Raw genomic sequence first — 12955 nt, 5'->3', positions numbered from 1 at the left:
CGAAAATTCGATTGTCCACTTCACATATGAATAAGAATATCACCCCGATCTTTATTCAGTCTACCTCTGGCCACGTATCTCTGACCACTAAAAGGGTTTTCCGCTGAGGAGTCGGCTTAAGTATCCGGCTGGTATCCTCTGACCGTAAAGATAACTACTGGCTTAGGCTAATCGGACAGGTGCTACAAGTGTGATAACCCATTATCTTTCCAGTAAACAAACTAAGCCTCCAGTAGCGATTTTCCGTTGGTCTCCTCCAGAAAGAAGCAGAAGTAGAGAAACGAGAGGAACGTAATTCCACTACAGCACCACATGGTAACCGAGGTGCCCCAAACAGCCATACAGATGGGAAAGATTTTCAGTGTGAGAAATACGGTACTGCTTAGGATCACCACAAAGGTGGAGACGCCCGCAGATCGAATCTGAAAAAATAAACCATAGCATTTAGTGGTTTAGGGCACATTTTTGGGAAAAGTAAACCAAAGTTACCTTGGCCGGGAAGAGCTCGACGAGCACCACGAATAGGCATCCCACCAAGCCGATGTTGCAAAGGAATACGAAGCAGGATAAGATCACAAGGGGTAACCAGTCCACCGCGGAGAGATTAGCCGTCTTTGCGAAGAAGGTGAAGGTGCCGAAGGCAGTTAGGCAAAGGGAGGCCCCCAAGGTGGAGGTCAGCATGAGTATCCTCCTACCGTACTTATCGCACAGCAGAGTGGTAACGTAGTTGCCCACGATCTGGAGCACTCCGATGACGATGGTGCACATGCCCAGATTCAGAGTGGTGTAGGATGCGGCAAAGACATCCGCCAAGTAGGTGGTCACACAAAAACTGGCACTGAATTGATTGCTAATGAGCAGGACAGCGGCAGAGGCGTAGGCCTTAAATGCAGGTTTGGTAACTAAGGATTGAGGAAAGGATTAAAATCGATATATAAAATGGCAGCTTAATTATGTACTCACTGAAATCCCTGTAGTCGAAGGACTTGGCCTTCTCTGTCTGCTCTTTAATAAGGAGATACTTCATCTCCTCGAACTCATCTTCAGCTTTGATGTCATCTTTCCTGATGTTTTTGTAGAACATGAACGACCTCTTGGCCGCTTCGAATTTGCCCTTGCGAACTAGGTGATGTGGGGTCTCCGGAATGAGGAAGTTGCAGATAAAATAACAGACGGGCAGGGCGATGATGAACGGGGGAGACGTGAAGTAATCCACTCTCGTGGACACTATATAGCCCGCCAAAACACCCGTGTTAACCGATAGTAAGATAATGGAACCTAGGCGACCGCGAACACTGCAAAGATTTATTGGCAATTAGTTAATCATAGTATACTTCAGCACACATCACTTTGAGACTCACTTGGTGTCAGCGATTTCGCTTATGAAGGTCGGGAGGACGACGTAGCAGGCGCCACCAGTTACACCGGCCATCAGTCGTCCGATGTACAGGAACTCCACACTCTGGACGAAGTAAACCAGGCACCAGAAGGTCTAGTCGGATTCCAGGGAATACGAGAGTGGTGAAATAGTTGCGCCAAAAATGCCGACTCATCTTACCGTATAGGGAATCGCAATGAAGAAAAGGACCATCTTACGACCTATGCGATCCATGAGTAGTCCAGCGATCAGATTGCCCATAACACTGCCAATGCCCACGAGCGATCCGATCCAGGACACCTGGCTCACGAGAACGGGGAAATCAAGAGGAGACTCATCGGTCTGCAGGTCCCTCATCACCGGCGACATCCAACCCACGCCCAGGCCATGGGAGAAGGTAGCTATGTTCACTGCGGAGTATAATGATCTTGAATCTGGAATCATGCAGCTCTGCAGCATTTGGTTGCTTACGCAGCAGGGTGACCAGAAACTGGTGGCGATTCCTGCGTCCCAATAGACAATTCGGATTGGCGAAGACCGAGGCTAAGCGCAATTTGAACGTCATGGTCGAGATGCTTTCTCCACACTGAACGAGATTCATCTACGCTCTCAACTTCCCCTTAAATATTTCGTGACCGGTTTATCTAAACCTGATAAGCGAATGACTTTTATGACGCCTGCCATGAGTGAATACACTCGAAAAGACTTTCTATCATAGAAATTTTTCTATTTTTTTCATTTTGTAATGCAAATATTCTGGAATACATACTAGTTTCTTTTAGGTTGGAATAAAAATAGAAGAAACTCCTAGTCTTACAGTGACTGCATCTGCTTTTTTCTATTATTTTGAATCAAAAGGATTGTTTGGCTTTGCGAATTTTTCCTTGGGAGTGAGATAATGCAGAGTCTCCAGAAACAGGAAATTCGCAATAATGTAGGAAACCGGAATGGTAATAACAGTCGGTGGCTTCCAATGGTAGCTAAAATGAGAGGAGACTGGGTAACCCATAAGGACTCCAGTGAAGGCTTAAAGTCTACAAGCACATATACTTATTAATTCTTACATTCACTGACTTCTTATCAGCCGTCTTCTTAAGAAAAGTTAAAAGGAAAAAGGCAACGCACATGAAGAACTTCACGCACGTAACGAAGTAAGTCGTGCACCAAATCATCTAGATTACGTCGAATTCCATGATGAAATAGTTTGACACAGCATCTTTCAACTTATCTTGCCATGTAAGTGAACGCAGCTTCAAACAATACAATACAATTTACTTCCCCTGCCCACCAAGGATCTTATCCAGGATTCGTCCATCACAAGTTCCGAAACGTGGTAAAAGGTTAAGTTACTCTCTGATTAAAAGATAGTTCTTAATTTGATGTCTGAAAGACAATGACACTGTCTAGTCAGATAATCCCGGAGAGTCTACATAAATAAAGACAGTCATAAGCTTTGGCTTCTAAGGCTTGTTTTTCAAGAGAATTTCGTTTTAGTTGAAGATATTTTGAGTTGTATTGTAACACTTGAATATATCTTACGAAACATATGAATCCCTGCGGAGGCGGAAATCTCCTGAGAACGTACCATATATCATTAACAATTAAAAAGTCATGTTCATAAATAATGACATTAACACAAAAGGCAGCACTTTCATCGTTTACACAACTTAACTCATAATTTTAATGGGAATCGCTAATTAATGTTTGCTTTTCGATGGCTCAAACAAACCAATGCAAATTTTAAACCAGAATTGTGTATTTTTTTGTTTCGTGCATATTGCACATTATTTTTAGCAAATACTAAAAAATGAATCCAGTGTAAAATTTTCCATTTAATTCTATTTATTACAATTTCTATTGCATTATACAAATAAATGCAAAAATTGCGCATGTTGTGTTAATTAATTACAAATAAACATCCTGCATTAACACATCAAGCATGTGACTTTGCAGTTGATTTTGAAGGAGCTTAAGCCTTCACATAAAATTCAGCTACTTGCTAATCCTCAATCATAGACTTTCCTTTGGTTTCCTGCAGGAACAGCCAGAAGTAAAAGAACGTAAGTAGTGCAGAGGCAGCGGAGAACCACATGGTAAAGGATATGCCCCAGTAGTGCAGCATGAGGGGAAACAGCTTCAGGGTTCCAAAGACAAGTAAACTCAAGAAAATCACAGACAGCGATGTGGCTAGGGAGCGAATCTGCGAGGATGAAACACACAGATAAAGTATCTGAATGTAATACTAATTTAAATATATCTTTAAACGTACCTTTACTGGAAACAGTTCCACCAGAACCAGGAAAAAGATTCCAATTAGTCCAATATTGGCCATGTAACAAATGATAATCATCAGCACCAAAGGCAGCCAATTAAAATCGCTGAGATCATAGATTTTGGCCAAGTAGGTAAAGCAACCGAAGGCAATGCAGCCAATTCCCACTCCCATAGTGGAGATTAACATCAGAACCCTCCTACCCACGATGTCCACCAATATGGTCGAGGTGTAGACACCAACGATCTGGACTAATCCTATGATAATGGTGGCCGTATTAACGTCCACAACCGAGCCGGATGCCTTGAATATGTCCGACATATAGTTGATGAAGCTGAAAACCCCACTGAACTGGTAGCCCAAGCTGAGGACAATGGAGGCGGCAAATCCTTTCAGAGCGGGCTTGGTCGCTGCAATGAGGTAATGGGATTTAATGGGTTCCATTCGTTGTTATAATCATACTCACTGAGGTCCTTGTAACTGAGTGGCGTGGCATTCCGTGTCTGCTGAGACAAAACCGCTGTGCGCAGCTCCTCGAAGTTGACCTTTGAGGTTTGCTCGCAAATTGCACTCCGCTGATTCCTGTAGTATCTGAACGAGTTCTCTGCAGCAGCCAGCTGGCTCTTCTTTAGCAGATACGGGGCTGTTTCGGGCAACATTATATTGGCTATAAAGTAGGCAACGGGCAAGATAATGGCCAAGAAGGGTACGACATGATAGGCCAGATAAGTGCTTAGAATGTAGCCAGCCAGTATTCCCAAATCGACGGATAGCATCACCATCGAAGTCAGAGCCCCTCGAATGCTGGAAACTCGACGGCTTAGATAAGATTGGTTGGTGCTCGTGTGCTGAACTCACTTGCTATCGGCTACTTCGCTAATGAAAATCGGAACCACCAGGTATCCTGCTCCGCCGGTAAATCCGCACAGGAATCTCGCTGCGTACAGGTAGTACACATTGGAGGCGCAGTAGATCAAAATCCAGATACACTAGAATGTTCGATACTCCTTTAATCAACCTTACGACCAATTAGGCTCATTTACCCACCGCATATGGCCCGGCCATGAGGTAAAGGCAGAACTTCCTGCCTGCTCTCTCAATCAGCAGGGCTATGGTCAGGTTTCCGCACAGGCTGCCCAGTCCCAGCATCGAGCCCAGCCAGGAAATCTGGGCGAGATTCACTTCGAAGTCTAGCGGCGAATCGGGCGTTTGGATTTTGGTCAGAGTCGGCGAGAGCCAACCCACACCCACTCCATGTCCGAAAGTAATAATGTTAACTGCCGACAAGGACCATTATGAACTGCAATTGGTAAGGGGAAAAGAGGAAGGGAGGGAGCCTCACCTATTACCGTGGCCAAAAGCTGATACCGGGTTTTGTGCTGCAGCAGGGAGTTCTCAAAAAACGTGGCCATCCTAGCCGTTCGAATGTCAAGCTCACGCTAGAGTTGCGCTACAAATGCGATAGCGTGTAGTTCTTAAATCCCAGCAGATACCAAAGCTCCGTCGAATTGGACCCCTTCCATAAGCTTTATATCCGCAATATTAGAGATCGCTGTCTTTACATTGTAAAGATAGGTGGCGAAAGCCGCGACCACCTGTTGTTCCTCGCCAAGCGGATTAAGTTAGTTGAAATTATCTTCTCGTATGCATACAGCAGATATTTCACAAGACAAACAATTATTTGCCACTCGACCATTCCGGAGATGAGACCACAAAAAAGGGGCCTGTCTGTCTCGACTGACCTTAAGCTGCAACGTTTACGATGTTGGTCCAGACTCAACAGACAATTTAGTAGATTTGGCCGAAAGCGGGAGAGTTCTGGTACAAGCAAAGTGAAACAAGCTGTACTGACGATTTTTGCAACAAAATGTCTTGAAAGGATGAACCGATGAAAGAGCTTCTGCTGCCTTTATTACGCATCTTTGGCAAAAAAGGCAAATAGCTGAACGCACTAGTTCTTCCTGGAAATAATCGATTTTAAAATTTCCATTTCCCTGCCCAGTTTTATTTACTATTTTATCGCAAAGCCGAAGTTCACAGAGTGCACACCTATTTTTTAATGAAAACGGGATCATCATTGTGCAAAATCCGTTTGCCTTAAGGACTATTCTTAAGCGGGCCAACTTCATTTTCCGATTATGAATTTTCAATCAAGTTTACAGAGAAAACAACTCATGTCACAATATTACCAAGTTCTTGCTAACTTGCAAAAGACGATAATTATGTTCGAAGTTCGAATCCACATGAAAAGCTGATCCCAGAAGCAGACTACATATTCTAGCCATGTTTTTGCTATTTAAATTCCTTAGTCTGAGCAACCACCTATACGAGCTTTTATTTCATATTTAATACATACCATATTTTGTTTGAAACGAACCGATTATTAGTAGTGCATTTAGGCCATTGAAATGTATCTGATATTTTTATATAAATTATTTAATATTTATGAGATCACTCAGTTTTAAGGCAAAAGCCCTGGGGGGGAAAGCTCTTCTGAAGAGAAGATGTTCCTTATCGCCCCCGATCTTATCTAATCAAAGATTTCGCCTGGCTGAAACGATCTTTTGTGTGGCGACAGCTGCGGAAGATCAAGGTAGCGCTGAATAGACAACCGATTGTAGTAGTTATATTTCCATATAACAATCATGTCAACTGTGCCTTTGTTTATGACCAGTGGTGTACACATAAAGAACCAACGAGATGTGCGCTTCTTAGCGGATTTATTAACAACAATAACAATTGGTTTAAATTTAAGTCATAGGTACTAGAGACTGGCCAAGATGGCATCAACTGACTTGCCCTTGGTTTCGGGCACGAAAATAGCGATGAAAATTGCTGCGAGGAAGGATAAGCTGGCGAACATGAAGACGGTACCGTGCATTCCTAGGGTTTCAGTGAAAGCGGGCATCAACTGTTATGGGAGAAATTAATTGGATTACTTTTATGAACTCGAATATCTACGCATATCTCACCTTTACGGCGCAGGTGGAAATTAACCAGAGGATCGACATTAGAATCATAATGGCAGTGCTCCTAATCTTCTGCGGCATTATCTCCGATACCACCAGGAATGGCAGAGAGAGCAGTCCGACCGCAGCCAGGAACAGCATGAAGGAGAACCCGGCAATGGGCACCCAGCTGAACGATGCCACTGGTTGTCCGAGACTCTGGAAGTAGCTATACGTGCCCATCGCACTCTGGCCCAGTCCGATTCCCACGGCCGAGACCAGGAGCAGGATCTTCCTGCCCAGTCGCTCGACCAAAACGGTGGACGCATAGGTGCCCATTAGCTGGATGACACCTACTATGATGGCAGCCACCGTGGGCGGCAGGCTGGAGCCCGCCTGCTCGAAAATCACGGCCGTATAGTTCAGCATGGCGAAGCATCCGCACAGCTGATTGAAGCTTATCAGTCCGAGTCCGATTAGGAATGCCTTTCGAGTCTTGCCCTCAGCTGGTTCAAGAAATTAAGAAGTTAGATACATTAGAGATACGGTGCACAGAAGTCAAATCCCTCCTAATACAAAGTCATAGTCATGAAAAGCTCATTTGCCAACTTATTTGAATAAGTTCATTACATTTTGTTCAAATTTGCAAATGCATCGAGTTGAAACCTCATTATATCGATCTATGTGGTTTGTTTTCATACACGCCCCAAATGAAATTACGCATTCGCAGCGTTGTACAAACTAGGTGTTTGAGGTCCCTTCTGAAGTGAAAAGTTTTGACTTGGTTGGTGTGGTGGCTTCGGGCCAGCATGAATTCGAGTTAATATTACACTACGTCCTGTTTAAAACTCCCGTGGAGACCCCTTTGCTACTTATTCAATATTCATTTAAACCACGTTCGATGCCATTATAATTCACTCTGCTCTCACCGAAGTCGGACCAAGTCACGCCGGTGGCCGCGTCCTCGTCATCATCTCCATCCGCAGTGGTCTTCTCGGTGGTATTCAGCTTCTTCAGCTCCAGCTGCAGCTCTTCGCTGAGTTCCTTGGCCGGATTGGACTTGATGTTGCGGTAGTAGCGCAGCGAGTGCTCCGCCTCCTCAAGCTTATTTATCTTGGCCAGGTGCTGCGGTGTCTCCGGCATGAACCAGAAGCAGCCGACGAACACAAAGGACAGCGAGGACACAATCCAGGATACTTGGGCATAGTTGAAGTAGTAGCCAAGGACGAATGCCAGCACGAGACCGAAATTGCAGGTCAGCACCAAAAAGACGCCCAAAATGCCGCGAATACTGGAAAAAAGCATTTCAACTTGATTGCTGCTGGTTAAATTCTGGCGAGGAACCTACTTGTCCGAAGCCAGCTCGGCTATATAAATGGGAATCACGGTGAAACAGCCACCGCCAGCGGCTCCGCCAATAAATCTAGCGATAATTAAATGCATTGGTTTGCGCGCGAACGGTATTATCACCCAGCCCACCTGTAAATACAAAGTATTTTAATTAAGTACGTGAAATATTTAAATTACCAATTACCAAATTGGGCAGCGCCATCCACATGAGGCACCATTTCCTGCCGATTCTGTCCGCCAGCCAGGTAAACAGAAAGGTGCCCACCAGTCCTCCCAGGCATATATTCGACGCCACCCATCCCTGGTCCGTTGGAGTCAACGGACCCGTGTCCAAAGGACTCTTCTCGGAAGACAGTTCCAGGAAACTGGACGATGGCCAGCCGCAAAAAGCGCCATACGAAATCGAAATGATGTTTACTGTGCAGGCGATGCGGAAAACAGCAGTTGAGCCGTTCAACGATTGGGTTAGAGGGGATTATGAAATGGGAAGAAAGGATTATTTCAAGGGGATTTCCCAAATTTCAAACAATTTAAAAACTTTATTTTGGGTAAGTCAGCATTTTGATTATCCTTCTGCACTCATTAAGTCAAATACTTGCACAGCGTTTCATTGGCACACAATGCATTCGCATTGAACATGGTTTTCACTAAAATGTGCGGTTGTGGTAAACCGTCTACTAACCACTAATGGCAGCTAGGTATTGGTATTTGTCACCGCCGGCGGAACTCATTTTGTGGGATATTTAAATGAAATTATCGGTGGTTCATAGCACGACGAGTCCTCCTCCGTTTAGGCTGATTTTCACCCGGACCCGGCCGTCAAATATCCGTAGGTGTTCGCGTTTAACTAAGCGAAACCAGTGGCTGGATGATAATATTTATATAGTGCACTAGATCGTAAACGAGCTCTGCTGAGCTACGGCTCCGAGTGGCGTAGATTATAGACCGTTATCGCCGCCTCATTATGCTCCGGCCAAATGAGAGCAAAAGCGAGTCCGCCACATGCAGTGTCACAAATCTAGTTAATTACAGCCCGGGGTGTCAGTGCAAATTTGTTGTTGCTAACCCTCTGACGATTACAATGGTTTTTACAGCTTTTGTTTGCTTTTTCCTGATTTGATATGCGTTCAATGGGAGACTGGGACTCTCTCTGTTTCTCTCTATAAAACGCCTACTAGTCAGCGGCGAGAATAGAGAGCCACCATTGTAAATTACTCGTGCGGCCTAATCGTGGCTAATATTTGGCCAGTCAAGATACCCAGTGCAAACAAAAGTCGCGCATTTTGGGCCAGCTTGGTCGTCCGTAAACGCGTAAATTTGGATTAGGAGCTGCTGCGAATTAAATCGGATCATTTACACGCAAGAATGATGCGTGTTTCGGTGAGACTGGCGCCGTGAAATTCCCCAGTTTCCGTTAATGCACCCAGTGCAAATAAAGACATATTTAAATATGAGGAGCAACCAGTGGTAAACTCATCCTCTTTTATTGGCCTGGAGTATAACTTTGATTAGATTGTACACAAAGCATGAGACAGGGGCTCAACTCGGATAATTTGGCATGAAACGAACTTCCTCGCCGTCTTCAGTAGTTACACGTGCACCGAATGCTACCTCTTCAAACAGTTCTCCACATAATCGCAGACGAAGCCCACTGACCGTAAGTTTTATCACAAGTTATTCCCCCTTGGGGTAACCTCTTATTGCCAAAGACCGTAAGGCTGATAAGGCCCGTGGCCAAAAAACAAGATTCGGGGTAAGAGATAAAGCTGGTAACTCAGAACTCAAGTGACGTGCGCGACATACAACTCTTTTGGATTCCGGATCTTGCCGTTGCCAGCCGGATGAGTAATCACGAATTAATCATCTACTCCATGCAATTCGTTGCATACTTTTGTGGGTCGAATGCGGCGAGCAGCATCACTTGGAGAAATAAGTGCTGGAAAGTGCTTTATTTTCATTATTTGTTTATTAAATAAACGCTGCTGAGCGGATTAAAACTAAATTCGTTACTAATATCGTTGGTAAAGCTAACAGGAGGCAGTACTCCAGCCTCTCAGATGTGCGTGGCGATGTGTCCGTTCGTCACCGCCGATCCCTTGGCCACTCCGCCATCGTCCACATAGCCCAGTTCCCGCTGCACCGCCGAAGGACGACGGTTGCGGGTTTCCGGCAGAAGTGGCAGGGAGATGAGACCCACGAATATGGAGGCTCCGGCAAAGACCCACAGATACAGCAGCAGCCCGGGGGCAATTGTGGCCTTAACCGCATTGAATGCCTGCAAATAATCCGCGTTAATAGACTCCTTCCGCAAGGACTCACTTCGGGTACACCCACCTCTATCATGCCGAAGAGCAGAAGCCACGAAACAGCGGATGCCAGTGAGTACAGCAAGTCGTGGAGCTGTAAGGGGATGGCAGTCAATTAAATGCTAACAGCAGGTGTTAAATTTAGAATTAACGCTTTAGTCTAATTGAACTTAACACGATGGCTTTAAGTAAGGTATGGGTGGTACACTAAAGTTCATAGTTTCCCCAAGCCAATTTGCCAACTCAAGACATTGTAATGTCCTAATGGATTACCTTTGTGGGCAGAACTTCGCTGCTAACGACTGCGGCCAGGGGATAAAGGCCAAAGCTGACAAGAGCCAGCTGGATAGCCAGCAGGACAATGGGCAGATACCGATCCGCCCAGTTGCCTAGCAGCCAAAGATGTCCGTAAGCCTTGAATAGAGCCAAAGCAATGACTGCCGCCGCAGCAAAGAGCGAGGAGAGGCACAGCAGGAGCTGCAAAAGGGGATATTAATCGAAGGTGAGCAGTGTAAAGGGTGTATCTAATCATGTTCACTACATTGTGATTTAATGGCACACCAACCTTTCGCGGCAAACGCGGACCAACGAGCCGCGCGAGTAGTGCTCCGGCGCACTGGGCGCTGGCCAAAACCACATAATTGGTTTCCGTGGAATAGCCGGTGCGGCCGAGGAAGTCGGCTGCGTAGTTGAGCTCCACGAGCACGCCGCTCAGTTTGGCGCACACGGTCAGCAGGAAGCTGACGAAAGTCAGCCGGATGATATAGCCATGCGACATGGGCGTGGAGCCCACGTTCTTGTCCCTGCTCCTCAGCTCCGCGTGGAACTCGTTCAGCTCGCTGAGATACTCCGGCTTCTCGCGATCGTCGATGTCGCGGATGCCGCGATACCAGCGCAGCGACTTCTCCAAGCTGGCCATGTTGTTCGTGCGCAGATAGTAGTGGGGGCTCTCCCGGACGAAGGGGAACGTCATGGTGAACACAAAGGACACCGCACAGCCCACGATGTTCACGAAGGCGTAGGGCACATAGAAGCCCAGGACAAATCCAATCAAGATGCCCAGCGTGCGCCACAGCTCAATGGTGAATGTCAGGCGGGCTGCCTTTTCGCGCGACTCGGCAATTTCGTTGATGAAAATCGGAAGCACCACAAATGCGGCACCGGATGCCACGCCCGCAAATAAACGGGAGGCGTAGATGTGCACGATGTCGTAGCCAAAATGGATGCAGGCCCAACCCGACTGGAAGGAGGTATGGTATTCAGTTTTATTTCCATGAAAAAGTCGAATATTTTCCCTTCACTGATTCAAATACTTAGTAAGATAAATTAAATTACAGGTTTTCAATAGGGAGCTATTAAATTTATGCTTTGACTTGGATGTTTAGACATCACAACTAAAATTTTCGTATGTATTGAAATATATTCGTGAGTTTAATAAGGCAATTCAATATGTCTTGTACTAGGTCATGCGTCTTTAAAATCTGTTTAGATATTTACTTTCACTATACAATATTTCCAACAGTGTTCTTTTCCACTTAAAAAAAATGCGACACACTGTTAATTTAAATTCCACGCATTGTAGAAACAAAAAAAAAAAATGTTGATATACATGCAAATTTTCCGATTCAACGAACCATGTGTTGGAATTGATGTAACTACTGACACCGCTGGCCTACCGCTGGCAATCATTCTAACACATGCCCCCATACTAGTGCCACTTTTTACTCACAATTTGGAGCAGGCCAGAGCAGAGGAGCACGGACTTGGGTCCGATTTTCAGGGCCAGAAATCCGGAGACCAGGGCTCCCAAGGCGGCGCTGAGGAAGAGGTAACCCGTCAGCCACGCAGTTCCCGCCGGATCGGTGGCCTGGTTCAACGGGGTCCTCTCCTCCGACTCGTAAAGCGTCATGTGCGCCGGAGTAATCCCAAACATGAGGCCAAAGTTAAAGCAGAGAATGTTGCCTGGAATGGGGTAACAAAAACATTGGAGCATTTTATTACGTACAGAGAAAGTAGAGCGCACATCTAGTGGCCAACTAACTAACTAATATTAGTATGCAATTTATGCTGAAACTACTTATTTCTCTTTAAGCAAGAGTGAATCCTGTGTAGCTCACCTAAAGCCGTGGCAACGCTCTGGATGGCCGGACCACCCACTCTTTTGGGCAGGCACATTTTGATATAGCTTCTGTATCCAAAATCCAATGGGGGAGCCTGGAGGAAAACACCTGTAATTCACTGCACTGACTGCTGAAATGAGAATCAGTTAATAGATGCTGTGGGGTATTTATGGCCATGGCATCGGCGCCGTTATCTCACCCTCGTCCAGAGATAACAACCCTACTATGCGCCACCAGTTGAACCCCAACCACGGGCCACGAAACGGCCGTAGACTGTGTCCGGACGTGTTTTCGTATAGTTGGCAGTTGAGATGGCCGGGATGAGCAATCTGCAGATATATATTTGCCCAACGTGAGCATACAGACCGATTTGGCGATAAGATCGGAGGACGTCTGCCGTGGCAGTTAGTTTTGTTTATGGTGAAATCTGAGGGTGGCTCCCAATGCTTTTTAATTAAAAAGAAGCGAACCAATTGAAGGCAATTGAACGTTAATTGGGAGAAACAATTTAACTGAAAGGCCAAAGAAAAAAAGCATAAAGAAGCTAAAAAATATAATGAAGAATATACTAAACAAGCAAA

General features: G+C 45.5%; 4 protein-coding genes across 5 annotated transcripts; all 4 read right to left on the bottom strand.

Moving 5' to 3' along the window:
- Positions 1-25: 25 nt before the first annotated feature.
- LOC117138459 (facilitated trehalose transporter Tret1) lies at positions 26-1984 on the bottom strand. The gene is made up of 6 exons (XM_033300588.1): positions 1850-1984; positions 1559-1788; positions 1362-1492; positions 964-1295; positions 490-902; positions 26-422 (listed from the first exon to the last, which is right to left on the bottom strand). Exons 1-6 carry the CDS (start codon positions 1977-1979, stop codon positions 222-224), a joined length of 1437 nt encoding a protein of 478 aa, XP_033156479.1. The 5' UTR covers positions 1980-1984; the 3' UTR covers positions 26-221.
- A 1199-nt stretch (positions 1985-3183) lies between these two features.
- Positions 3184-5062, bottom strand: LOC117141107 (facilitated trehalose transporter Tret1). Its single transcript, XM_033304432.1, has 6 exons — positions 4993-5062; positions 4698-4927; positions 4509-4639; positions 4117-4454; positions 3648-4060; positions 3184-3578 (listed from the first exon to the last, which is right to left on the bottom strand). The coding sequence occupies exons 1-6, from the start codon at positions 5060-5062 to the stop codon at positions 3378-3380; spliced, it is 1383 nt and encodes a 460-aa protein (XP_033160323.1). The 3' UTR covers positions 3184-3377.
- A 1298-nt stretch (positions 5063-6360) lies between these two features.
- LOC117150976 (facilitated trehalose transporter Tret1) lies at positions 6361-8767 on the bottom strand. The gene is made up of 6 exons (XM_033318158.1): positions 8631-8767; positions 8133-8365; positions 7947-8077; positions 7528-7889; positions 6623-7104; positions 6361-6561 (listed from the first exon to the last, which is right to left on the bottom strand). The coding sequence occupies exons 1-6, from the start codon at positions 8677-8679 to the stop codon at positions 6415-6417; spliced, it is 1404 nt and encodes a 467-aa protein (XP_033174049.1). The 5' UTR covers positions 8680-8767; the 3' UTR covers positions 6361-6414.
- Positions 8768-9899: 1132 nt separating this feature from the next.
- LOC117150973 (facilitated trehalose transporter Tret1) lies at positions 9900-12844 on the bottom strand. 2 transcript variants are annotated; one of them, XM_033318156.1, is made up of 7 exons: positions 12574-12844; positions 12372-12504; positions 11984-12216; positions 10820-11494; positions 10528-10731; positions 10283-10348; positions 9900-10223 (listed from the first exon to the last, which is right to left on the bottom strand). In XM_033318156.1, the coding sequence occupies exons 2-7, from the start codon at positions 12427-12429 to the stop codon at positions 10002-10004; spliced, it is 1458 nt and encodes a 485-aa protein (XP_033174047.1). In that variant the 5' UTR covers positions 12430-12504; positions 12574-12844; the 3' UTR covers positions 9900-10001. The 2 variants fall into 2 exon arrangements, with proteins under 2 accessions (XP_033174047.1, XP_033174046.1); XM_033318155.1 differs by having other exon boundaries at positions 12372-12501.
- Between the last annotated feature and the right edge of the window lie 111 nt (positions 12845-12955).

Source organism: Drosophila mauritiana, chromosome 2L (assembly GCF_004382145.1).
Source record: "Drosophila mauritiana strain mau12 chromosome 2L, ASM438214v1, whole genome shotgun sequence".
Lineage (NCBI taxonomy): Eukaryota > Metazoa > Arthropoda > Insecta > Diptera > Drosophilidae > Drosophila > Drosophila mauritiana.
Note: the sequence above shows the minus strand (reverse complement) of the source record. Positions and strands in the feature narration are given on the sequence as shown.

What these genes read in the sequence shown, in the direction of transcription:
- LOC117138459 (XM_033300588.1), bottom strand. Translation starts at nt 1,979, where the DNA reads ATGAATCTCGTTCAGTGTGGAGAAAGCATCTCGACCATGACGTTCAAA. An exon ending in TCATTGCGATTCCCTATACG is followed by an intron (nt 1,493 to 1,558) that starts GTAAGATGAGTC and finishes GAATCCGACTAG; the next exon opens with ACCTTCTGGTGCCTGGTTTA. An exon ending in TCGAGCTCTTCCCGGCCAAG is followed by an intron (nt 423 to 489) that starts GTAACTTTGGTT and finishes TTATTTTTTCAG; the next exon opens with ATTCGATCTGCGGGCGTCTC.
- LOC117150976 (XM_033318158.1), bottom strand. Translation starts at nt 8,679, where the DNA reads ATGAGTTCCGCCGGCGGTGACAAATACCAATACCTAGCTGCCATTAGT. An exon ending in ATACCTAGCTGCCATTAGTG is followed by an intron (nt 8,366 to 8,630) that starts GTTAGTAGACGG and finishes TCGCCTGCACAG; the next exon opens with TAAACATCATTTCGATTTCG. An exon ending in TTTCCACCTGCGCCGTAAAG is followed by an intron (nt 6,562 to 6,622) that starts GTGAGATATGCG and finishes CTCCCATAACAG; the next exon opens with TTGATGCCCGCTTTCACTGA.
- LOC117150973 (XM_033318156.1), bottom strand. Translation starts at nt 12,429, where the DNA reads ATGTGCCTGCCCAAAAGAGTGGGTGGTCCGGCCATCCAGAGCGTTGCC. An exon ending in GCTCTGGCCTGCTCCAAATT is followed by an intron (nt 11,495 to 11,983) that starts GTGAGTAAAAAG and finishes ACCTCCTTCCAG; the next exon opens with TCGGGTTGGGCCTGCATCCA. An exon ending in GCGAAGTTCTGCCCACAAAG is followed by an intron (nt 10,349 to 10,527) that starts GTAATCCATTAG and finishes ATCCCCTTACAG; the next exon opens with CTCCACGACTTGCTGTACTC.
- LOC117141107 (XM_033304432.1), bottom strand. Translation starts at nt 5,062, where the DNA reads ATGGCCACGTTTTTTGAGAACTCCCTGCTGCAGCACAAAACCCGGTAT. An exon ending in TCATGGCCGGGCCATATGCG is followed by an intron (nt 4,640 to 4,697) that starts GTGGGTAAATGA and finishes CGAACATTCTAG; the next exon opens with TGTATCTGGATTTTGATCTA. An exon ending in AGCGAAGTAGCCGATAGCAA is followed by an intron (nt 4,455 to 4,508) that starts GTGAGTTCAGCA and finishes TCGAGTTTCCAG; the next exon opens with CATTCGAGGGGCTCTGACTT.